At 38.5% G+C, this 24486-nt stretch overlaps 1 protein-coding gene across 6 annotated transcripts in view; it reads left to right on the plus strand.

Moving 5' to 3' along the window:
- The window catches only part of TTBK2 (tau tubulin kinase 2), a 138292-nt gene extending 119862 nt beyond the window's left edge, over positions 1-18430 (plus strand). For all 6 annotated transcript variants that reach the window (XM_060294404.1, XM_060294403.1, XM_030842692.2 and 3 more), the window contains 4 exons: positions 2549-2760; positions 4544-5132; positions 14337-15610; positions 17943-18430. In XM_060294404.1, the coding sequence (XP_060150387.1) occupies positions 2549-2760; positions 4544-5132; positions 14337-15610; positions 17943-18405 (2538 nt within the window). In that variant the 3' untranslated portion in view covers positions 18406-18430. The remainder of the gene's footprint in view (positions 1-2548; positions 2761-4543; positions 5133-14336; positions 15611-17942) is intronic.
- Positions 18431-24486: the final 6056 nt, after the last annotated feature.

Below are 24486 nucleotides of genomic sequence, written 5' to 3' on the forward strand. Positions count from 1 at the left end.
AGGGGCAATGAATTACAAATCAGTTAGTTTTTGGTACTTCCTGTATTTTTATAATTATTTAGTTGGGAAGGAGGTTAAATTTATAGGTGTAAAATGAGACTCCCGGCTCAAATGTGTTAACATGATTGATAGAAACTTGGCTAGTCCTGCTTTGTGAATGGGAAATGTATCTTGAAAAGAATCTTCTGTGACAACGTCTGAGGAGCTTGGCCTATCTTTGGACAATATATACTATATTTTTACACTATATAATTTTTAAAAATTAACAGTATATACTTTCAGTAATGGGAGTCATTTGCAGGAACATTCTCTGCATAGATGTGATATGCTGCCCTGTGGTCTGGTTGTTGGTTAGCACTATCTGGACTAGTAGTAATCAGGAATAAGTAGTGAAAAGTAGTCAGGAAGTCAGTGTCAGATTTTTGTAATGTCACCTCTGGCTGCCTTTATAGTAAACACCAGGAGCAAACTGTTCTTAGTAAAAATTCTCTAGTGACATTCTCAGTTGTCAGCCCATATGGGTGTTTGTGTATGTGACAGAGTGAAGTGGCACTTGACATAGGTCTTAATTACTTTAGTTTTCTTTCACGTTATCACTATTTAATCTACATTTAATTCTTTTCTATTTTTTAATTTCTTCCTTTTAAAAAATTATGTAAATTAGATTATTAGTGGTATTCTTTTATACAAGTAATGTTTATATGGAATTTTCATAGATGTTTACCATTTCCTTGCAATTTTGGAAGTCCCCGACTCAATCGTTTTTCTTCCTGAAATATTCCCTTTAGAAGTTTCTTTGGTTGAGGTCTTCTGATAGAGGACTCTTTCAATTTTTACCTAGCTGTAAATGTATTTATTTCAGCCTTATTCTTTTTTTTTTTTTTTTTTTTTTTTGTGGTACGCGGGCCTCTCACTGTTGTGGCCTCTCCCGTTACGGAGCACAGGCTCCGACGCGCAGGCTCAGCGGCCATGGCTCACAGGCCCAACTGCTCCGCGGCATGTGGGATCTTCCCAGACCGGGGCACGAACCTGTGTCCCCTGCATCGGCAGGCGGACTCTCAACCACTGCGCCACCAGGGAAGCCCCCAGCCTTATTCTTTAAAAATAGTTTCTGCTGCCTTCAAAGTTTTTGATTGACAGTTATTTTTCTTCTGTCTTCAGTTATTAGTGTTCAGAAGTCTACTGTTTTTTCTTTCTTTCTTTTGGTAGATGACCATTCCCCCAGCTACTTTTTAGCTTTTCTCCTTGTCTTTGGTGTTCTGCACTTTAACTATGACATGTCTAGGCATACACATATCTCTTTTTTTAATCAGTTCTGGGAAATGCACAGCTGTTCTCTACCTAAATATTGTCACCTCTTCATTCTTTCTGTTCTCTCAGGGACACCAATTAAGTAAACATATATTAGATCTTTTTATTCTGTCATCTCTTAATATCATTTTTTATATTTTTCTTCTTGTTTTGCTGTGCTTCATTCTAGGTAATTTCTTTTGCCATGTCTTCTTATTCATGAATTAATAACTTTGGCCTTTTATGGCTAATTTGCTGTTTAACAACTTAATTGAATATTTATGTTAAATTCGTTAATTCCAAGTAATCCTTTGTTGACCTTTATATATTTAAACATTTTATGCATAGCTGTTCTATATGCTGTATCTGAACAAGTTTGATACCTGAAGTCTTTGGGAGTTACAAACATTTTTTTAAATTATTATTATCATTTCTGCTGACTCTTGGTCATGGTGGCATGCCTTCTTATATGTTTGACTACCTTTAGTGTTTTACTCATTAATTAATAATTCGTGGGAGTCCTGTAGGCCTAACTTGGGGGTTGGGGAAACCTTTCTTCGGAGAAGATTGTCTTCTGCTTCTCCTGGTAGCCAGAGAGCACCCCCAGTTTAAGACCAACTGGGCATTCTTGAGGGTCTTTAATCAGAATAGACATTCAGACTTCCTCTCTCTCCCTACTGCTGGTGTAAAGCTTAATTTCCCTGGTAATCGTGCTACTGTATCCTCTGTCCTTAGGCACCTCCACCCCTCTGGGCTGCCTCATTCTCAGCCTCCTTCTGCTCTACCCAGCTGCTTATTGTTCTAGCTCTAGTTTTCTTGTTGCTGTTTGGTTGGTTTTTAGAGAGGAACTGAGACAGGGAGTATTCAGGCTTGGCGACCTCTCCTACCTCTTGTGAGACCACTTATGTCTCAAAGAGAATGTCCTCTCCAGGTTTAATTTTGGTTTAGTGGAATAAGGTCCTGCAAGCATTTAGTTAGACATAATACAAAAAGCCAAGGTTGTTAAACGTTTTCAGTCTGTTTATCTTTGCACCAAAATATAAAACACTAAAAATACTGAAACTGAGAATAAATTTAGAAAACTTATTTAATAAAGGGTTAATAGACAAGTATGTAATGAATTACACTAGCCAAAATATCCTAATCTTCTGAAACGAAATCCCAATCATTTGCTTATATTATTTTGAAAGACTCCAATGATTCCTATCGTTTATAGTGACTAGAATGTTTTTCATGGTTTCCTTTTATGTTTTGCTAGGCTGCTACTGAAGAGGAGAACAGCCATGGTCAAGCAAATGGTATTCTGAATGCTCCAAGCCTCGGTTCACCAATTCGTGTCCGCTCAGAGATTACTCAGCCAGACAGAGATGTTCCATTGGTGCGAAAGTTACGTTCCATTCACAGCTTTGAGCTGGAAAAACGTTTGGTGCTGGAGCCAAAGCCAGATACTGACAAGTTTCTTGAGACTTGGTATAAAATAGTTTTTCTTTTTCTTTTTTTTTGTTTTAAAGCAACTAAAACACTATTGATATTATTACTTTCTATTATGTAAAGTTTTTCAGATAAGGAGTTTTTGCATTTTTGTAGCACTGATTTGATTAAGCTGTCATCATCTTTATCCATGTTTTTAGTTAACATCCTCATTCTTAATGTGACTTGCCTTCTGATATTATTACAAGTTCTATAACATATAGCCTTTGGCTGTGGGAGCTGGAAACTTCATAAGACTAGGTATGAATTAAATGAACATTTTGAAGTGATTTTGTTTGGAAGATGATCTCTTTTATTGGAATGGAGAAGATGCATTATAAGAGAGGGCATGAAAAATATGGTATTAGGCAAGAAGAAGGAAGAGTACATGAAGTAGAGGAAAAAGTAATTTATATACAAGTGATAGGCAGTTGAATTCAATTTAATGAAGGCCTTCTATGAGTAAATGCTGTAGGAAAAAGAGACATGGATATTTATCATTCTACCTAGAAAGAAGGAAAGGTGGAACTTTAGAGAGCTATACTAGGTAACGACTGTTTGTAGTTCACAGTTCTAAGGCCCCTTATCTCCAATTTTGATAACAAAAGACTGAAACTTTAAAAAGAACTTGGGATATATTTATGAATTATAGAAGGCTTTAGTAATATTAAGACCTGAGTGTCTTTAATAATAGTCACATCCTTCAATTGTACATCCCCAGTGGCTACTATTGGCAAAGAAATACGAAGTTAGAAGGACCATGTATTTAACTAACATAATAGTTACTGTGTCTGAAGATAATTCAGCCACTTCTGGCCTTGTCCAATCTAGCTTCCATTTTAAACAGTACTTCATAGCTGTGTATTCTTCATATTCTTCATTCAGTCTCACAGCTATGTGATGTAAGCTTGTGTCTACACGTTGATATGATCAAAAGGATGGACTGGGGCAGTGTTTAAACATTTTCAGTTGTGCATGAGATTGGGAATAAAAATAAAAGTGTGATAGGGATAAAAGCTTAGTTTGGGAAAAAATTAGTCTAACAAAAGAACGTAACTAGAAAGAGAGTCCATGCTGAGGGAGGAGCTGAGAGATAAGACAGAGAACAGAAGTACTCCAAGAAAATGAACTCAAGCCAGAGCCTAGAATGAATAGGGAACAGTTGAAGGAAGTGAAGCACCTAATTACAAACTTAAGGAGAGGAACAAGTGTATTGCTTAAACTGCTTCCCTGCAGGTGAGAGCAGTTCTCAGAAGCCAGTGCAGCCAAATACCACCAGTCACACTATTGCTTAGCCCTGTCTTTGGAGGAGTTTACTTGAATGAGTATACATTTATATACCTCCCTGAAGACAAAACAAATGCAGAAAGTATTTGCCTGATGTGTATTAGCTTCTTCATTTCCTTTTGTAGGGCCTCTGCTGAGGCAAAAGCCCCTTGGGTAAGTTGTCCCTCAGTCCCTCAGAGCAGAGAGCAGAGGGCAGTGTGATTGAATTGGCAAAGCAAAGGTGAACTGGATCACACAAGTCACCCTGGTTAACCTGGTTAGGCTTCTTTCCTGCCCAGCAGCAGGAGAGACATCTTCCTCCTACGGGCTCCGTCTTCCAAAACAGGATTACAACAGGTGGAGCAGAGCGTTATCCACCTGTGAAATGTTCCTTATGCTTTATCCATATTGTTTTTTTCTCATCTGTGGGTAAATATTAGTTCTGTATAGAACTTATAGGCTATATAATAAGTATTCTCCCTAGGACAATTAAGTAACTTGTGTTCATTTTCTTAAGCTTGGAGAAAATGCAGAAAGATTCCAGTGAAGGAAAGGAATCTGTTCTCCCTGCTCTGCTTCATAAGCCTTGTGTTCCTGCTGTGTCCCGTACTGACCACATCTGGCACTATGATGAAGAGTATCTTCCAGATGCTTCCAAGCCTGCCTCTTTCAACACCCCTGAGCAGGCAGATGGTGGTGGCAGCAATGGATTTGTAGCCGTTAACCTGAGCTCCTGCAAGCAGGAGGTTGACTCCAAAGAATGGGTGATTGTGGATAAGGAACAGGACCTTCGGGATTTTAGGACAAATGAGGCTTTAGGCCATAAAACAACTGGAAGCCCTTCCGATGAGGAACCCGAAGTCCTTCAAGTCCTAGAGGAATCGCCTCAAGATGAAAAGCTCCGATTGGGTCCTTGGGCAGAAAATGATCATTTAAAGAAGGAAACCTCAGGTGTGATCTTAGCAGTTTCTGGGAAGTGCCCTGCCACTGCTGCTTCAGAACAATATGCAGATAGGCTGGAACTCCAGGCTGGAGCTGCTAGTCAATTTATTGCAGTGACACCCACAAGTCCAATGGAGGCACAAGCAGAAGGACCCCTTACAGCAGTAAGTGATTTGCTCCTGTCATTTTTCTGTCATCCACTCAAGGTGCTATTAAGAAAGGACTAATAGTTGATCAACTAAGATTCTTCTGCAGAGGCCTAAGTTTGGCACATGGGTGTAGGGAATGATGTCTGGACTAAGTTCTGTAGTCCGTCTTCCAATGTGAAATTTCTCAAGAAGTGAGATTTTTTATCAGGATAGCAACCTAATACATGAAATGTCATTATGACCTAATTTCATAGTAACATTTATAATTAGACCACAAGAGCTGTCTATCTGCGTGTGTATATATAATATGATTTTTAAAAATTTGTAATTCTAGAGATTTTTGAACTCTACATTATAAATATAGTGAGGATGGCATGTATTTAACCATTCATGGTTTGTACTTTATACTGTACACCATTGCTAGTATCATTCTTTTTGTTTCCTTTCTCCTTCATAACCTTCACCCAGAAATTTGTCATATTTTATGTTCCTTTTAAACAGTAGTTTTCCAACTATTTTTTTCGCATTTAATTTTTATTTTGATAGTAGTTTTCCAAGCTTAATGTCTGTTGTTTATAAAATAGAGTCCCAGCCTCACTTCCAGAACTTCTGCTTCAGTAGGTTTGGGAGAGTGAGAGCCCAGGAATCTGCATTTTAACAAGCAGCTGAAGGCAATTGTGATACAGGCCTTCTGCAAAGGAACATTTTGAGGAAACTCACTCTTTATTCTCAGTTTGGGCATTTAGCTGGAGACGCCTGTTACCCTGTTCTTATCAGTAAGCATTGGTGCCCTCTGTGACTGTGTGAGTCTCACAAAAGCCAGATATGAAGGCAACGTCTCAGGCGCGAGCAGGTCCATCTGTCCTTACATGCGTGGGAGTACCAGGTTTCCCTAAATGCCATCATCAGCTAGCGGCCGTCTTTTCCAGCTCACCAGTAACAGCATTGTTCCACGAGCTGAAATGTTTTCAATTAGAACAGAATTGCACACGCAGGTGTAAAACAGTAAGAAAAGGTAACAAAATTTGATTTTGTGTACAGCTCTGTAGGAATTTACCTGCACTTCGAAATAGAGAAATAAATGCTTGCCTCTTTCTTCATCATAGTTAGTTGGTCTTTCCTTCTTTCCTAGGACTGTTTTGTGTAGTTATACAAGTCATTCACTGCATAAAGAGACCTAGCCAAGGGAACAAGTTGGGGTTGAAATCTAACCCAAACTTTGCTAGCCAAACTGTGCATCTTTGTGTAGGGCTGTTTCCTCTTTGAGGGGCATCCTTTTCCAAATTGTACAGAGGTCCCCTGTGGGCTAGAGGCAGATCCTAATGCCTCCCTCCCTTGTCTGCATTTCTTTTTCCACCTCACCTTCCTCTTTCCATTCATTCCCTCTTTCCACCTTCCCATATTCAGTTTCTTCTTTTCTTTGACTCTAGTATGCTGTATACTCACTGTTGGCTCATGCATTTTTCCAACAGCATTCTGGTGTGCTTCCCTGCATAAAGGGTTCTAAACCCTCGGCTCCATTTCTCCTGGTATTTTTTACTCTCTCCCATCAATACTGTCCTGTCCACAAAAATTGTTCTCATGGTTCTCTTACACTATCTGCAACATTTTCTCTATCAAATTTTTGAAAGACTTGTATATTATATTTGATATTATAAGTTTGACCTTATTTTCAGGTATCATTAAACAAAAAATCTTTTTCTTAACTGAAGGTCTCTTAAATAGCAGCCTCATCACTTGTACACTTGTGGCTAAGGTATTGAACTTACCATCTCCTTCATTTTGGGGAGCTTGGGATAAAAATATATCTCTTTTGTAGGCCTCTTCTTGAGGCCTACATTCAGAGTTTACTTTTGCAAGCAGATGTTGTTACTTCCCTAACTTAACTACAGACACATTAAGTAGGGAGTACCACCAAATAGTCTCTTTAGGTCTCTTGCAGCTCTGATCACGTGCTGTAGCTTAGACAGTATGATAAAACATACTACCATTCTATCTGAATATTTTAAATTAGGACATATATATTCTGATGAGAAACAGTTTGTTAGTTTATATCTTTTGCATTCAGGCTTGTTTCCTCTTTATGATGATATGAAAGAAATTGTCTTGGTATCTTAAAATATGTAAGAACTATAAAAATAGGCAAAGCAAAAGTTTATCTGTATTACAGGTATAGTTGGCATATTAAATCAACTGATGAGAACTTCAGCATTCTTTAATTCCCTTTATTTCTTAGCATAGATTTGTGAACCTTGTTTAGGGCTTTCCTTATCCATATACATGAAACCACTGGTTATCAAATAGCATGTATAAATTTTTTAGATGATATATTTTGAAAGATGGATAAATTTGCTAGATTCAAAAGAAATTGGGGTTATTTTTGGAAATTAGATTTTTTTTTCCCATGGGGTAAACAGTTATGAAGTTAGCCCACTACTAATCATTTCTAAAAAGAGGCTGAACAACATAGATTTATAGGGAGCAAAATAAGACTAAACTTTGGCTTATAGGGGAGATATTAAATTATGTTTTGATTAGCAAATGGAGAGGCAAAATTAAGCTGGCATAAACGAACAAGGATAGAGAAGGAAACTAAAGTAACTTGAACTGCTTCTGAAACAGGTCTAACTATTGGTCCAGAATGACAGTAACTGTAGGAAAGAATGTGACCAGTTTTGTGTGGTGTTGAGTAATCACTGTCGGTAGGGAGAAGGTTGGATGGGTTATTCCTTACAGATATTGTGGCAGATTGTACCACACGATCTCTTGGTTCTAGACAGTCCTTTAGAAAGGCAGTGCTTCATTTTAGTATCACCTTTGGAAACACTATAAATGTGACTGGAGAATAATAATACCACCTATATGTTACCTTTTGCTGTGTAACAAATTACCCCAAACTTAACAGCTTTAAACAACAGTTATTATTTCACACTTTTTCTAAGGGTTGGGAATGCAGGAGTGGGTTAGTCTGATCGTTCTGGCTCAGGGTTTCTCATGAGGTTGCTACCAAGCTGTAGGCCAGGGAAATCATCATAGGGTTGGACTGGATGGGAAGAACCTCTTCCAAGCCCACTCACATGGTTGTTGGCAGGCCTCAGTTCCTCACTGGATGTTGGCCAGAGGCTTCAGTTCCTCACCACGTAGGCTCTCCATACTTGACATGGCAGCTGGCTTTTTCAGAGAGTGAGGAGAGAAAGAGACAGAGAAGGGGGCGGGGGTGGTGGTGGAGAGAACACCCTCCACCAAGGTGGAAGCCACACTGTCTTTTATAACCTGATCTCAGAAGGGGCATATCATCATTTCTGCCATATTCTATTGGTCACACAGAGCAGCCTTCCTCATACCAGGGGATTGTCAACATACTGAAAGACTTTCCTCATTGACTTGTTTTTCAGACATTGAGAAGAAGAAAAGCAGGAGTGGGGGGTGTAAAGTAATGCACAGAGAAAGAGCAGGACAAAAAGAGAGTCACATGTACTTTTTTTGTAATCTGTCAGCATCTATTAAGAGGATTCCTCTGGCTGTATTTACAGGAATTACTAATACCAGTACTATGAGAGTCAGATCAGCAGTTGATTGCACTGCCTTAATTCTGTTCTTTCAGCCCTTCAGTTCCGTGAGGTGTCTGCTAAGTTCCAGGCTTTCTGCTGTACCTCAGGGATAAACAGTTGGCACCAACCTGTTAGGTTGACATTGAAGGCCTATGTCTAAACATTTACCTTAAACCACATGAAGTGATTTTTGTGGTTGAGCTGTGTACACAAATGAGAATACAGATAAATCTGCCTAGGACAGGGGAGTGCAATGTTGGGTGTTTTAATTTTCTCAACTCTTATTTTCTAATTTTATTTACCATGGTGAAGATATATTACTTTCAAAAATAAGAGGACTTTGAAGGATGAATAAGTTTGCTGGAAGGAGATGCAGGGGTATCAAGCAAAAAACACAGCATGTATGAAGGCAGAGAGGCTTGAAACACCAAAATTCAGAGTATTTAAATAAGTAATCCAAAATGTTAGGGTGAAGGAAGGAGGCTGAAAATGAGCTGCACAAGTGAGGTGATAAAGGCCTTGACCTGCCATGCTGAGGTATATGGGATGGAGGACAAGAAACTGCCAGGGTTGAGGGTGGGGAGTAATGTACTCTTTGGGAGCCATGGAGGGAGAATGGCTGGGGCAGCAGCCCGTGAGGAAGCTTTGGCATTAGTTCAAGCAAATATGAGGGCTTGAACTGTGAATCATGAAAATCTCAATGAAGACTTGTGGCATTTCAGTAGTGCAGCTTACCTGAAATAGTAGCTTCGTGTGACTTTTCCAGTGTTCCACTGAATATTTGGAGCCCTTGTACACCTGAAGTGACTATATGAAAGCTCATGGAGTCACTCAGAGTCTCTATTGAAAAATGAATGATCCATGTAATTAACAGATGAGTGTTTTAATAGTATGGAAAGGTAAGGACTTTTTGGATTGATTGCCACTGTGGTTAACTTCTTGAAATGGATTTTGTAGGAGAGTTGAATGCGTGTACATTGACTAGGGAGTGGCTAAATGTCCTCTGTCTGACCATGGATTTCTGTTTTTTTTTTTTTCGGTACGTGGGCCTCTCACTGTTGTGGCCTCTCCCATTGCGGAGCACAGGCTCCGGATGCGCAGGCTCAGCGGCCATGGCTCACGGGCCCAGCCGCTCCGTGGCATGTGGGATCTTCCCGGACCGGGGCACGAACCCATGTCCCCTGCATCAGCAGGCAGACTCTCAACCACTGTGCCACCAGGGAAACCCCATGGATTTCTATTTTTGATCTGGAAAGTTGGGTCATTATAATTATAGAAAAGTTTTGTATCTATAGATGAGATTACATCTCTGGAATTACATATGATGGTATAATTCAATCCATGAACGGTCAGAAAGGATGAGAGACTGGATGGACCGACTTGGGAAGTAAAAAAAAAAGCTCATTTGTGAAGTGTTCAAATAAAAGACTGGACTGTCACTTGGGAGAGGCTTCATAGAAGGAACCCAAGTGTCCAATGGTTGATTTACTCATATGTTCAACATTTATTGAGCGTCTACTGTATGTCAGGTACTGTGCTAGGCATCAAAGCCCAGTGACTCTTCTCACTATTTAAGTGCTGTAGATGCTGTGATAGAAATCTATAGGTTGTGGAAGTTGGGGATAGTTGGACTAGATTTATCCCCAAAGTGTCTTCCAAGATTGTATGAAGGGGCTTGAAAAGTGACTATTAAATCCTGTAGCCATGTATGTGATATATAATTACAGACCAGCCAAGAAATATTATTTCAATCTGTCTTTTCTGGGACTTCTATTCTTTGGGTGTGAGTTGTGACTTATTTATGATTCCTAGTACCTCTACAAAATTTTTATAACTTCAGATTCCCTTAAATATACATTCAACTATTAATAATGAGTGACTGTCTCTGAGGAGTGGGATAACAGGGGAAGGGAAAAAACAACTTTTACTTCTCATTTACTTAGGTCTTGAGGCTTCAGGTTTTCAGTTTTACCCACCTCTGTAAACTAAGACTTCTGCCCTCTCCATTCCTTACCACCGCCTCAGCCCTCGTATCTATCCACATAAGCCAAACCACAAAATAACAATATCTTCGGCAAAAGTAACCAACATAAATGCGGTCAGGGTAAGCGACAGGGGTAAAGAGTGAGACATTCTTTTAGGATGTATGGCCTCTTAATATGCACATGTTACCGCAACTGTGTACTGTCTTTATAGAAATAAAAATTTGGTACATAAAAACATGGTTCAATAATAGTAGCTTAGTTTCATTCATAGTTTTCGACACTTGTATAAAGTATTATATAAAGATGCTTTAAACAAAAGTCTGCAGTGGAATTTAAATAGCCCAAAGAAATTTGAATGGTTAAAATTTAATTTTTTTTAATGGGCCTGGAATTAGGCCAAGAATAACTCAGTTACTCTTGGCTATAGTAGGAACCAATAAGTTATTCTACTACCTATATCTCTTCTAAATTGTTTGCCAGAAAAACAAAATGAAATATAGATATTTCATATACCATATTCCTTTCATTTGGAAGAGAGACTATTTAGTATGAATGTTGCATTTACCAAGGTTTTTATTATCTTAATAGCATTACTATCTTTGAAAGAGAGGAAAGTGAAAGGATAATTTGTAAGTTAAAATGTAATAGTTGGTTTGCAGTTTATTGTCTCTTGCCTGTGTGGCCAGTTCTGAACATGGGGTAACTATAAAATAATGAGGCTGCTTTATCTGAACTAAAAAGTAATGAGACTGATGTTAGTCAAATTCAGTACTAGAAAAGAAGTAAGAAAATTTGAAAGAAATGGAAAACATTGAGGTGATTTTCTAATTCTATAGAAAGGTGTACCTGATACAATTAGAGAACAGAAGAAAGGAAATGATTGAATTCATGCCTTGATGAAATGTTTGTGAATTAGAGAAATTAAACATATAAAGGATGTATATGGCTTACTGGCAGATCATTAATTCAGTCTATAGTGTCCCAAGTATGGGAATTGCTTTTGTGTCTTTATAGTCTAATGTTAAGGAAGCTGTTTTTAGCTATACTTAGAATTAGCTTTCTTTTCTCTGTATGCAGCTATTGATCTTTGGTTTTGTTCACCTTGATAGATAATGTTTTTGTTTTTTTTTAATTTTTTTTTTGCAGACTCAGTTTCCCAGACTTCATTTGAGAGTGTGTAGTACATGTCAGTAAGTAGGTTTTGCTGTGAGGGACTCTCAAAATCCTAGAATCCTGTCCCTAACTTTTTTTGACTGTGTTTTTCTTCATTTGTGAAATTTGTGTTAATAAAAGTACTCAATTAAAATACCGGGTAGGTATGAAATGGAATCAGTAAAAATGATTTTAGGAATATTTTATAAATTAAAGTGCTATATAAATATTACAGTAATTTATGCAGTTTCTCATAATTGCTCAGAATCTTTTCAAGAAAATTAATTCTTCTCTCCAGTGGTTCATATTTCTTTTCTATATACAAGATTATCATCTCTTTTTTCATTCCATACATACACAGACATTTATATCCTGAATCCAGATGAGTTAGGCTCAGAAGTGCATTGATTCTCCAGCTTCAATCTCAGAAGACCAGTGGAGTGTTATTTTTGTCAATAATGCTGATTTCATTTTGGCTGATGTACTTGGAATTACATATAATAATGAAATGACTGTTGGTTTATTTTGAATGTAAATATAGTCATCTCCCTAGTTATTTGGTATTTAATATAATTTCATAACTGCTTTTCTTATCACCATCACTCTCAGGTCTTAAAAAGTAAATTTTGAAGAGTAAATAACTATAAATTTTAAGTTTCAATATCATTTTTACAAATACTAGAAAATTGCCATCTGCCTATATTTAGTATAATGAAAGAGAGGTACAGGTATGAGGTGACTTCCTGAAGGGTGACAGCACCAGTAGAACTTACTGCCTTTTCCCCAAGGTCATTGTAGTTCTGGGCTTATTGTGAGAATTCATGTCTGAACCTAGCCTGTCTTGGATTAACAGAGCCTCAGTACACTGATTCCATTCAGGAGCTATTCCAGGACATTAGTTAGGTGTTTTCTCCCTGGGCTGGGCTTAGGGTAAGCTTTGCGTGTTCTTAAACCTAATTGTTCTCCTGACACACAGAGAAACAGATCTAAACAACTTATCTGACTCTAGAACCAAATGGGTTTCTTGGTGTCATTGGACTAGAGATGGGGTCTAAGTGAAATCTCCCATGACAGCTCCAAATTCATTTGGCTTCGAATTCAGACCAATTTCCATAGTTTTATTAGAGCTTAATGGGCTTCATTAAATGATTTTCGAGTTATTTAATTTCTCAAAAAGGCTTTTTTCCTTACCAGTTTATGTGGTTGACATTTTCTGCCTCCTTACATGTCACTTAACAAATGAGAAGATGTAGGTGTCTTTAATGTATTTTTTTAATTTAATTTTATTTGTTTTTCACTGCGTTGGGTCTTTGTTGCTGCGCACAGGCTTTCTCTAGTTGCGGCGAGTGGCAGCTACTCTTCGTTGTGGTGTGCGGGCTTCTCATTTCAGTGGCTTCTCTTGTTGCAGAGCATGGGCCCTAGAGCATGCAGGCTTCAGTAGTTGTGGTGTGCGGGCTCAGTAGTTGTGGCACATTGGTCTTAGTTGTTCCGTGGCATGTGGGATCTACCCGGACCAGGGATCGAACCCGTGTTCCCTGCATTGGCAGGCAGATTCTTAACCACTGTGCCACCAGGGAAGTCCTGTAGGTGTCTTAAAGAAAGGACATTCTTATTAAACATTGAATCTTATTCACATAGAATTGAAATGACCTCTGTGAAAGGATGGTAGAATTTCATTTATAATAGGCTGGACCTTAAAAAATTAAAGAAGATATAAAACATTAGTAAACATCTTTGTGTTTGCTTATAGGAAAATATTAATAACATTGATTTACAGAATTTATGGGAAACAACAAATGCGTGTAAATTTGGAGTTTTTCAACTTAGAATAATTTACTGATAATTTTTCCCTAAGATTCTGTATCTGGATTCTGGCAGGAAATAACTGGCACACTCACAGGGACTTGGAGAAAATCTAATGAAGGGAACTTTTTACAGACGTGTGGGTAGGGTTTAAGAGAGCCAACAGGAACAGAAATAGAGGGAGCTATTCCTATTCTGAGTCCTGAAAGAGAAGGAAGAGGGGCAGTTAGCAGAACCTGGTAAGAGTCATATCTATAGGAGAGGGGGCCATGTGACAGAAGCTGTGGCCAGGAGTGGTAGAATGTACCGCCAAAGCTGCAGTCCCTGGGGAGGAAGCAGAGAGAAGTAATACCCAGATCTTTTTCACCTCCAACTCCCTGATTCTCTGTTGGTGCTGCCCATTGGGCAAACACAACCAGAAATCAGAAGGCAAGGGAGCCTGGATAGTGCAGTCAGTAGAAATCAGTCTTCCAGAGTACAGAGCAAGCTAAAGAAAAGGCAGGGATGAACCCAGAGGGGGACTGTTCTGTACAGTTTCTGAGTAGGGGAGCTTGAGTATCATGCATTTTTATTCAGAATTGTTCATTTTAAGTATGAGTTGGGCAAAGCTGGTTGGGATCTGCGTTCCTCTTATAAATTAGAATCTGAGGTGTTAACTCTCAACTCATACATCTTCATTTTATAATTCCACATTATTGCATTTAACTTTTTTTCTCTTCTCTCTCCAGATTACAATTCCTAGACGTTCTGTGGCATCTACACAGTCGACTTCAGGTAGCTTTCATTATGGTCAGCTGCCAGAAAAGAAAGACCTTCATCCCATGGAGCCCACTGTGGAACTTTACTCTCCAAGGGAGAGCTTCTCTGGCTTGGTTGTGACAGAGCGCGAACCTCCTAGTGGAGGAAACAGAACAGACTTTGGGCTTCAGATAGATCATATTGGTCATGACATGTTACCCAGCATTAGAGAGTGTGACAGCTCCCAAGACCTGGGACCAAAAGACCTTCCTGACCATAACAGACTGGCTGTGAGAGAATTTGAGGGTCTCCCTAGGGAAACGGAAGAGAAAAGCATGCTTGTGGGGTCAGATAATGAAGATGAGAAGTTGAGTAAAGGGCAGCCTTATATTGAGATCTCCCCTCTCCCAGGAGACTTGGTGACGGTGGAAAGGGATCACTCAGCTACTACTGAACCTCTTGATGTGACAAAGACACAGACTTTTAGTGTGGTGCCAAATCAAGACAAAACTCATGAGATAGTGAAGCTTTTGGCAGTTGGAACTTCAGCGATATCTCCACGAGTTATTGACCAACATGTTGAAGGACAGATAGGCCAGGTGGCAGCAATGCAAAAAGGTAAGATATCTAAGGAGGATGACATCAAGAGTGAAGACTTGCTGAGTCATCAAGGAGACCTCTCTACTTTTTTGCACCAAGAGGGTAAGAGAGAGAAAATTGCCCCTAGAAATGGAGAACTATTTCATTCTGTTTCAGAGAGTGAACATTGTCCTCCATCTCAGAAGGATGTGGTTAGGTCATCCTTTGTAACTAGACACAGCCGAATCCCTGTTTTAGCACAAGAGATAGATTCAACTTTTGAATCATCCTGTCCAGTCTCTGCAAAAGAGAAGCTCCTCCAAAAGAAAGCTTATCAGCCAGATCTAGTCAAGCTTCTGGTGGAAAAAAGGCAACTCAAGTCTTTCCTTGGGGACCTCTCAAGTGCCTCTGATAAATTGCTAGAGGAGAGATTATCCACTATTCCTGCTCCTTTTTCTGAGGAGGAAGTCTTCACTCCCTTTTCAAGACTGGCTGTAGACTCACACCTGAGCAGGTCAGCCGAAGACAGCTTTCTGACACCCATCATCTCCCAGTCCAGAAAGAGCAAAATTCCAAGGCCAGTTTCATGGGTCAACACAGATCAAATCAACAGCTCAACTTCATCTCAGTTCTTGCCTCGGCCACCACCAGGAAAGCCACCCATGAGGCCTGGAGTAGAAGCCAGGTAATGCTGTGTGCTCTTCTCCCTATGTTAAGTGTGTAGCATTATTTCTGTGTCTGCTTGATTATGTCATTGGTTTCATTTTTTTGTTGCCTGCTTCTGATCATCTGCTTCCTTCCCTGCCTTTCCCAAGCCTTATAGCATAGTGTAGTTGAAAGGGTCAGTTTGATCGAGGTTAATTCTTAGCTCTCGCACTTTCTAGCAGTGTGAACCTCAAATTCCTTATCTATAATATGGGTAAAACATTTGCCTCATGGTTTTGGGAAGAGGAAATCAGGTAGAATATGTCTAGAGCTTTGTTTAGTGCTTTTTAGCATGCAACAAAGGTTATGTCTCTTTCCCAGTCCATTTTAACTAGATACTCGGTAATTTTCTAGTTTTGTCCAGTCAGAATCCCGTTATAACAGATGTCATTATGACGTCAAATTCTGGGGAAAGATACTGTGTCTGTAATATGATGAATGGACCCTAGTAACAGTTCAATTTATCTGATTATAATGAATTAGACAAACAAAAAAATCCTTTAGGGAGTTTCCCTACATCTGATGATATACAGGACCATACATAATAAAGATATTGCCTTAATATTTACTGTGTGGTATGCTTGTTTATTGAAATATTCTTATGTGTAGTTGACCATGGAGTGATTATATTTTGAAGAGAGGAAAATATTGGGAAGTAATGAACCAATTAAGAGTGCTTTCCTTGGAGCCATTACTCACTTTTCAGAGTAGAATGGTCTAAACCCTTGGAGAAGAAGCAAAAGGATAGTCTTTTAACAAAAACAAAGTGGACATCAAAATAAATTTACCTGAAAATTATAGCTTGTTCTAGATAATAGGCCTCCACCTGTTATAAGGATTTCTGAAGTATATTAAAGTGAGGTTCTATCTGCATCATTACCCAGCAGAACTTGCTACCCTTACCTAAAGTTAAGTTTAGTTTTGACTTGCCCTAGGGTTTCTTTCAGGTTCAAAGGTAACTAAACACTGGATTTGAAATGACCATGGAACTAGACTTCAACGGGAAAAATGGTGATGAGTAAACAGCAGTCATTTAGCTGAGACATTTTAAAAAGATGATTCCATGGACAATATTCACCCGTCCCCCCTTTTGCTTGGCATCTGTGCTTAATAGAGATAGTATATCTGTAGCTTGAGCTGCTTTGGACTGCAACAAACAAATCTTAATTACTATTTACTATTTACAACTTTACATGTCCCCTCAAAGTAGAACTTGGTAACTTGATAACAAAGCCAGATGTGTGGCATTGTGCCAGATATTACAGAGCTGACCAGCCTGAAACTCATCTGGGAATTCAGTGGGAGCTCAACTTTCCCACATAGGTCCTGGCACAGAGGAATTATCTTATTCCATTCTTCAATTTTTACAATAAGATCCATGAAGTTGGGCTTAACCAAAATGAGTTTTATGTCATTTGTCAGTATAAGTAGATGGTGGGGAAGGAAGAAGAGAGAAAATTCAGAGAAAAAATCAGTAAATTGTTGCTGATCCGTGATGGTGATGGTGGCTGTATATGTCCCCTGCATCCTTCAGGTGCCAGTACAACTTGGAAGTTCTTCTCCCATTTCCTTCTGTAAGGAGTGGCATGTCAGCAGTTTGAGGTTTAAATTCTTAAACTGAATGGATTTTAGGCCAAGACAGAAAGATATGTAGAGCAGAGGAGACATTGCTATTTATATGAATGCTTTCTAGATGGCTTGGTTGCCAGTAAGAGAGGCATTCGGCTCTCCTGAATCTCAGGGTATCGTCAGGGGCAGAAACTGAGGCCCAGAGAAACCAGTGACTACTCTTTTCTTTTGGAAATTATTAAATGAGGTTGAAATATATTTTTATCTGTAGTTCCTGCTGTTGGTGGTACTGTTGAAGAACATTGTGGAGTTTAATGTTTGCCTAAGTATATATAGAATTCCTGTCCTAAAAGCCTTAAACAAAATTGTTTACTCTCCCTCATGTGCTAACATGCTAGAGACATTTCATTAAGTTAATTCTAAAATGGGAAGAGCAAACATGCTATAGGAGGAAGGGGCTTAACAACATGTAAGTGCTTCTGGATGGCAGACATCCAATTAAGTACTTTACTGCACTTGACTGCTCAGTAACCCTGTGAGATAGATAATATTCCCCTTCAAAGCTGGAAGAGGTTAAATAATTTGTCCAGGGTTATACAGCTGGTATATGAAAGAGTAACTCCGCATCCTCTGTTTCCTGATTTTGACTCACATCATACATATTATGATTTGGGACATTGTGACTTTCTAGGCACACTTAAAGTGAATTAAAATGAAAGTAATTATTCTCTGTTTTCTTTCAGGCTCCGCAGATATAGAGTCCTAGGGAGTAGCAGTTCCGACTCAGACCTTTTCTCCCGCCTGGCCCAAATTCTTCAAAATGGATCTCAGAAACCCCGGAGCACTACTCAGTGCAAGAGTCCAGGATCCCCTCACAACCCAAAAACACCACCCAAGAGTCCAGTTGTCCCTCGCAGGAGTCCCAGTGCCTCTCCTCGAAGCTCTTCCTTGCCTCGCACATCCAGTTCCTCACCATCTAGGGCTGGACGGCCCCATCATGACCAGAGGAGTTCATCCCCGCATCTGGGGAGAAGCAAGTCACCTCCCAGCCACTCAGGATCTTCCTCGTCCAGGAGGTCCTGCCAACAGGAGCACTGCAAACCCAGTAAGAATGGCCTGAAAGGATCCAGCAGCCTCCACCACCACTCGGCCAGCACTAAAGCCCCCCCAGGGAAGAGTAAGTCAGCCAGTAAACTCAGCAGATAGGAGCTGGGCTGCATCTCTGTGAAAGGTGTGAGATCTTCCTCCTAAATCTGATACATGTGTGTCCCTGTACTGTCTATTTAAAAAAATCAGTGTTGATCTTGTCTTGCAAAAGAAAGTAACATGATAAAATATTTATAAGAAGATATATGATAAGAAATTACCTAAGATAGGCAGCAAGCAGATCAGGAATCAATGTCTTTGCATAGGAAGGGGCAAGCCAGCAAAATCCAAGGGGGTGAAACTGGCTAAATGAACTCTCATTTCTTATCTGCCTTCAAAACAAAAATGTTGAAGGTAGGGAGTGGATTGGAATTTTAAGGGGTTTAGCCTACTTTTTTTTAAGGCTCTACTAAAAGATTATATAGCAAAAGTGAAACTTCTTACTTTAATATTTGCTTTCCAAACTTCCCAACCTCGGAGAGTCAGAATTGCTCCGATATTAGAATATGTAAGAAGTGTGTTGCTGGGGAGCCAGTGCTCGTATACATTTGGCTTGTGTGTTTATCTGGTGTATTGAGAGTTCACACCTTTACTTTGCCTCATTCCTAGTACCCTCCCTGGATTTCACATTTTTTAAAGTTAGTGTTTGTCACCTGATCCAGTCTCTCTTATTTTGACAATACATTCTAACGTGCTTTTGGCAGCACGTGCTGAGAATTTCAAATCCAATTACTTTTCTAAATCCCCTAATATTTCTCTTTGGAGCAACAGTTACTTAACTCAGTATATTTTTATTGTGAAAAATAACTGATGAAACTTAGGTAAAGGAAGGAAAAGTCTAAATAAAACTACTTTGCAGGCTTCAGTGCTTTAGGGAGAGGGACAGAGTGTGGAGTAATACCCTTCAAGATAGAAGAACCCTCTTTCCCCTGTTAGTTTCCTCCTTGTGGAAGGAAAACTGACCAGAGTAGACCTTGCTTCCTTAAATCTTCTAGGTACCAACTATTTCTACTATCAACCTCCAAGACAATACCAGGGAAGTACATTGCTGTGGAATGTGACGTTATGCTTTTAGAGCTTTAGAAAGAAAAATAGGAAGAAATTAGGTATGTTGAGGCTTAAAATTCTCAAACTTTGTATTTTATACATTTAGCCAATAAGGAATGAGTATCTGAGAAAATAAATTTAGGCTCAATATTTATCTTTTAAGATTTTATTACCTGCTTCACCTGTGCTTTAGTTTGACTGTTTGGGCTTCTTGACCTGATTTCCATGTAATCTTAATTTATAAAGCTGTAAGGAGGATCATATTTGTTCTGATCTCACTCTTCTGCTAAGAGGAATCAGTAAAAGTTAAATTATACTAGATTTTTTAAATGAGTTCTTTTATACTCACAGTTTTTGTGTTGTAAAGACCTTATTAAGGTCAGGTAAATTGGTCTGCTTGCTGTTGAAATTTGCCTTCTAGCAAACATCTGTGCTTTGTCTTTGACCTTGTGTTTGCTGCCAAACCTAATACGGTTGAATTGGAAAACAGAAAAAAAGAAAGATATTTCCTCACCAAGTGAACATATTCTAATGCTGCATCAAAGCTGCCCTGAAGCTGCACTGAACTTATCTTGTTCTCTTTATCTGTGTTGAGCTTTTTGAAAAAAAAAACAAAAAACAAAAACTCAAAACACTATTGAGGCATATACGGTCTCCCATAAGAAATATAGCATAGTGTGGAATCTTAATTTCTCTCCGGTTTCAAGACTACAGAGGAATGCAATAGATAAGACATATTTGCTGTTTAACTAAAGCGACTGTAATATTGGAAGACCAATCCTTCTGTATTATATTGTATAATAGTTGCTATAACACTACTTGCATGTCTTCATGGTAAATTATATAAATATTTATAAATATATAGAGAAACATATGCTTATATAAACTCATTCTTTCTCATTCTCCGTTTGTAATTTCAAGATCACAGATGGTAAAATTACTTTTTATTGTGTGCCTCGTGTACACTTGGGCCTTGTCTATCTTCATTTTCTGAAAATACGTTCTTGGCATGTGACACTACATTCTTTTTGCCTTCCTTGTGAATAATGCAAAGGTTGGCAGTCTTTAACAAGCCAAGATAGGTTATTTAATTTTCATTTTTAAAAGATTTTAATAGGGGAAAAAATTACTAGGACTCGCTTGTAATACTGGTTCAAAGATTTGTCATGTTAATTACATAATTCTGTCCTTATGGTTAGAGTGGATAAACTGGGATGATAATCATGGGTCTGACATAAATTGATTTAAAAAAAAAATCTCTTACAAATTACCATTCTGCTTTCCTCTTTTCACCTCACTTGGGGAGGTGGGCGGTGGGAAGTAATCTACAATTAAGAAATTATCTTTTTCCTGTTTTATTAGCTAAATTGTGCTAAAAGTAGCCAGCTTTAAATCCTGAGCCCTCTAATCAGAAATGTGCTCATGGTAACTACTTGAAAAGCTGATGAGGCTGCAAACTGTAGTATATGTGCTATTTTATTTCTTATTGGCATTTCTCTGCTAGAAGTCAAAACTGACAGTGATGGCAACATGGCAACTGAATGTTTCCTCTGTTTTTTGGTTCCTTCCATTTTTCTCCCAGCTTTTCCACTGTGTTGCCCCCCTTTTCTAAATGGCACTGACAAACTCAAGATCCAGAGAGAAACAGCCTTGTTGTGTAAGAATATTTTATTTTTCATGTAGAGAAAAGAGTTAACCAAAGATATTTCTGCTCTGATACTTTCAAAAGAAGACAGATTAATTATATCTCATGTATTAATAGATACACTTAAGAGGACTATCTTGTATAGAGATTTACTCTACGGTTTTTAAAAGCAGTTTGTTTTTTTAGATTTTAGATGTCTTGGGCTAAAAAGAGATGTTGGCAGCCCTGAGCAAAGCACTTTTGGCACAAGGATTTTTGTTTTTGTTTTATTTTAGAGTCTGATACAGAAAATGAGTTGGGTTTTGTTGTTGTTAGTTCTTTTTTATTTATTTTTAACTTTTTTAGTGATGGCATATTTCAGATTTCAGTGACAAACATAGATCATCCAACTGATTTTAAACCAGTTTGGTTATTCTACCTAAGGTGAGGGACATGGCCGTCAATTAAAGTCAAGCCAAACTATATTAAGAGTAGTATGGGGCAGAAGTTAAAATTATCTTTTGAAAACCAGGTGCCTCCTAGTTTCTCCTTTCACAACAAAATGGCTAGTTACCTAGTCACACTTGCCCTTACCCTCCCTTGTCTAGTCTTTGGAGTTACTTGGGTGGAGCGGAAGATGGAATTGGCAACAGTTCAGTCCCTTTAGGTAGCATTATTCCTAAATTATGCTGCCAAATCTCCAGGGTGTAGATTGTTTGAAATGTTAAAATTCCACATAGCAGTCTTTTGCACATCTTAAAGGCATTTAACTTTAATGTGTAGTGAACAAAGAATGAAAATTGGGTCATATCAAATTTAACTTTAAAGCACAGATTATAAACATTTTCGAATGTTAAGTCTTAAGTAGGCACTCTTATTCTCAACTTGGTGTGCAAGCTAGCCTTGCTGACAGTGGCATAGTTACATTTACTGTTTTTCAAGTTGCATGTTGTGGAGTGAATGCTTTTTTGTTTTTGGGGGGTTTTCCTGAGTTAACAAGTTAATCAAGTCCTAAATTAGTGGCACAATGGTAATTGAGACCCACTGTTGTCATTATCTACTCTATATTGATTGCTTTAAATACTTAACAAATCTTAGCTGCTCACTAATCCAGCGGACTAGGGTGCAGTATCTGTTTCGCTCTTAGCCACTATGGGAATTTGAAGTTCTTCTGTAATCATCAGAGATTCCTTCCAGGCCACAGATTTTCATGTGAATGTTTGTATGGTTATATTCAATTGACAAGGAAAAGTGTTGGTGCATGTTTTATAAACCCAGACACAGACAGTTAAAACGATAACTACTTTTTCTATATCCAGTAGCTTTGAATTAAAATCATTATGCTTGTTCCCTGAAGAGCAGAGGATTCTTTGTTCTAGGAACTACATTCTTAATCTAACTTTAGGAATTGGTGATAGGAGAAACAGGATCCAGAATTCAGAATTTAGTGTCTTAGGGCAAAAAATGCATCTTACCCTGGCTATTTGAAAATACATTTATTTGTAGATAAGTCTAGATTTAGTCTTGAAAATCAAAATTTTCACATTTTAAAACTTTTCATTCCTTGATATCTATCAAAACGTGGCATATGTTAGGGAACCATTTCTTCTGTCATGTTCATGTGTTTTGGAATTAAGTTATTTGCGTTCATTGTTTTAAAATCTGCCCATTTCTGTTTATACGTATTTACCACAGATGTGTTGGGACTTTGCCTAAAGGGAGAGATATTTCAGCACCTGTATCATTGAGGAGATAGAACGGTTGGTGACAACTGTATAGTTTTGAGTTTGGTTCTGTAGACAGTTTATTTGCAGAATATTTATCTGTGTTCTAATATAAAAAGTATTATGGCATGGATTAAGGCATGTAACCACTATGGTAGTCTTCACATGTCAATATTTACCCAAGTTCAGAAATCACAGGTGCATATTTAGACCTTAACTTAGAGAAGGGAATCAGAGGCAGTTCCAGTCCTCAGACCATATGGAAAGATGTAGTACATTGAAAACCCCAGGTGGTTGTTAGGACATCCCACTTCCCTGTCCTCATCCAATAGAACTCTGGTATATACTTCAAGGATGTGGGAGTAGTGTGGAAACATATCATTGGATATTCTCAAGAGTTTGGCTGTCCCTCTGGAAATATGAGAAATTTAAGCCAGTTAGACTCAGGAGCCTGCAGAATCTGTTGCCAACATTGCTAGGGAGAACTGCAGGAGATAAATGGGGAATTCCTGTAGTTCTTAGGTAACTCTAGGACATGGGACAAGGATCTCCCTATTCATTTTAAGGAGAATTGGATGCTGCACATCTCAAATCCCTGGCTGGACATGAAGTGATGATATTAAGTCTTGACCCATCAGTACATTTTCTAATTCAGTTGTGAATACCTGCTCCAACTTTTAAAACATAAGCTTGATGTTTACTCCCCTTAAGCAAGTTTGGAAAATTGCTTGATGTGATACACAATCTCAAGACACTGAATAGCCAAGCCGAAACCTTTACTCAGTAATGATTTGAATATTTCCTTAGATTTTGCTGGATCCTTGGTCTTAAGGAGACATGTAAAGGATGTGAAGCCTTTTTCTTCATTGCCCTGTGGAAATTTAACAAGATCTGCCTCTTTAATTGAAGTGACAGATACGGGCACAGTATGTATCACTGATGATACTGACATATCTCTCAGATACCCTGGGCCAGGGGTTCTGGATTCCTTGACCTAGAGAATAGGATTCAGTGAGGCAGACCTTTGAGCCCACGTGACTATAGAATTTGCTGATGATATAATTTTACACACTAACGATAGGATATTTTATCTATCTTTTCAGTAGTTTAATATTGTCTCATATTGTGTACATAAGTGTTCACTCACCCTGTTAAAAACACTAGGTAGACCAAATTTTTGTATAGACTACCATTGCCATATGTTGCTTTTTTTCCCTCTTAAAATATACAGTTTAAATCCTTAAAAATTCATGCACGGCACTTCACCATACCTGGGGTCTGTCTGGGTGTTCTTCTCTCATCCACAAGGGATAAACAAACCTACCAGAGCTTGAATGTGATTTATTTTAGGGATCAAACCAGGGAGGGGGAAGCCCTTGGGATTTTTTTCTTTTTAAACTATTCACCAGTTAGGTAAGTTAGTTCACTAAGGTAAAAAGCATTCAGAGATACAAAGATAGGAAGCTAAAGGAAATGTAACACTGTGCCACTTGGGGCTCTGAAATTGGATTGGATGAACTGAGTAAAGAAAATAACAGATGACCCAGGCTTGAGCTCCCTCATTTCTCATGCACAGTTCGTGGTCCCCCCCTCTTCTGACTCCTTTCCTAAAATAACCAAGTGCTGAATTTCACTGGGCCATTTACATACAAGTTCACAGCTTTTAGGAAAAAAGAGGGAGTTGGGAAACACCTAGCTTTGAATTAGATATAATTCTTGAAAGTTCTGAACTATTGGCAGCTCTTA

The sequence above is a fragment of the Globicephala melas genome, chromosome 2 (genome assembly GCF_963455315.2).
Source record: "Globicephala melas chromosome 2, mGloMel1.2, whole genome shotgun sequence".
Lineage (NCBI taxonomy): Eukaryota > Metazoa > Chordata > Mammalia > Artiodactyla > Delphinidae > Globicephala > Globicephala melas.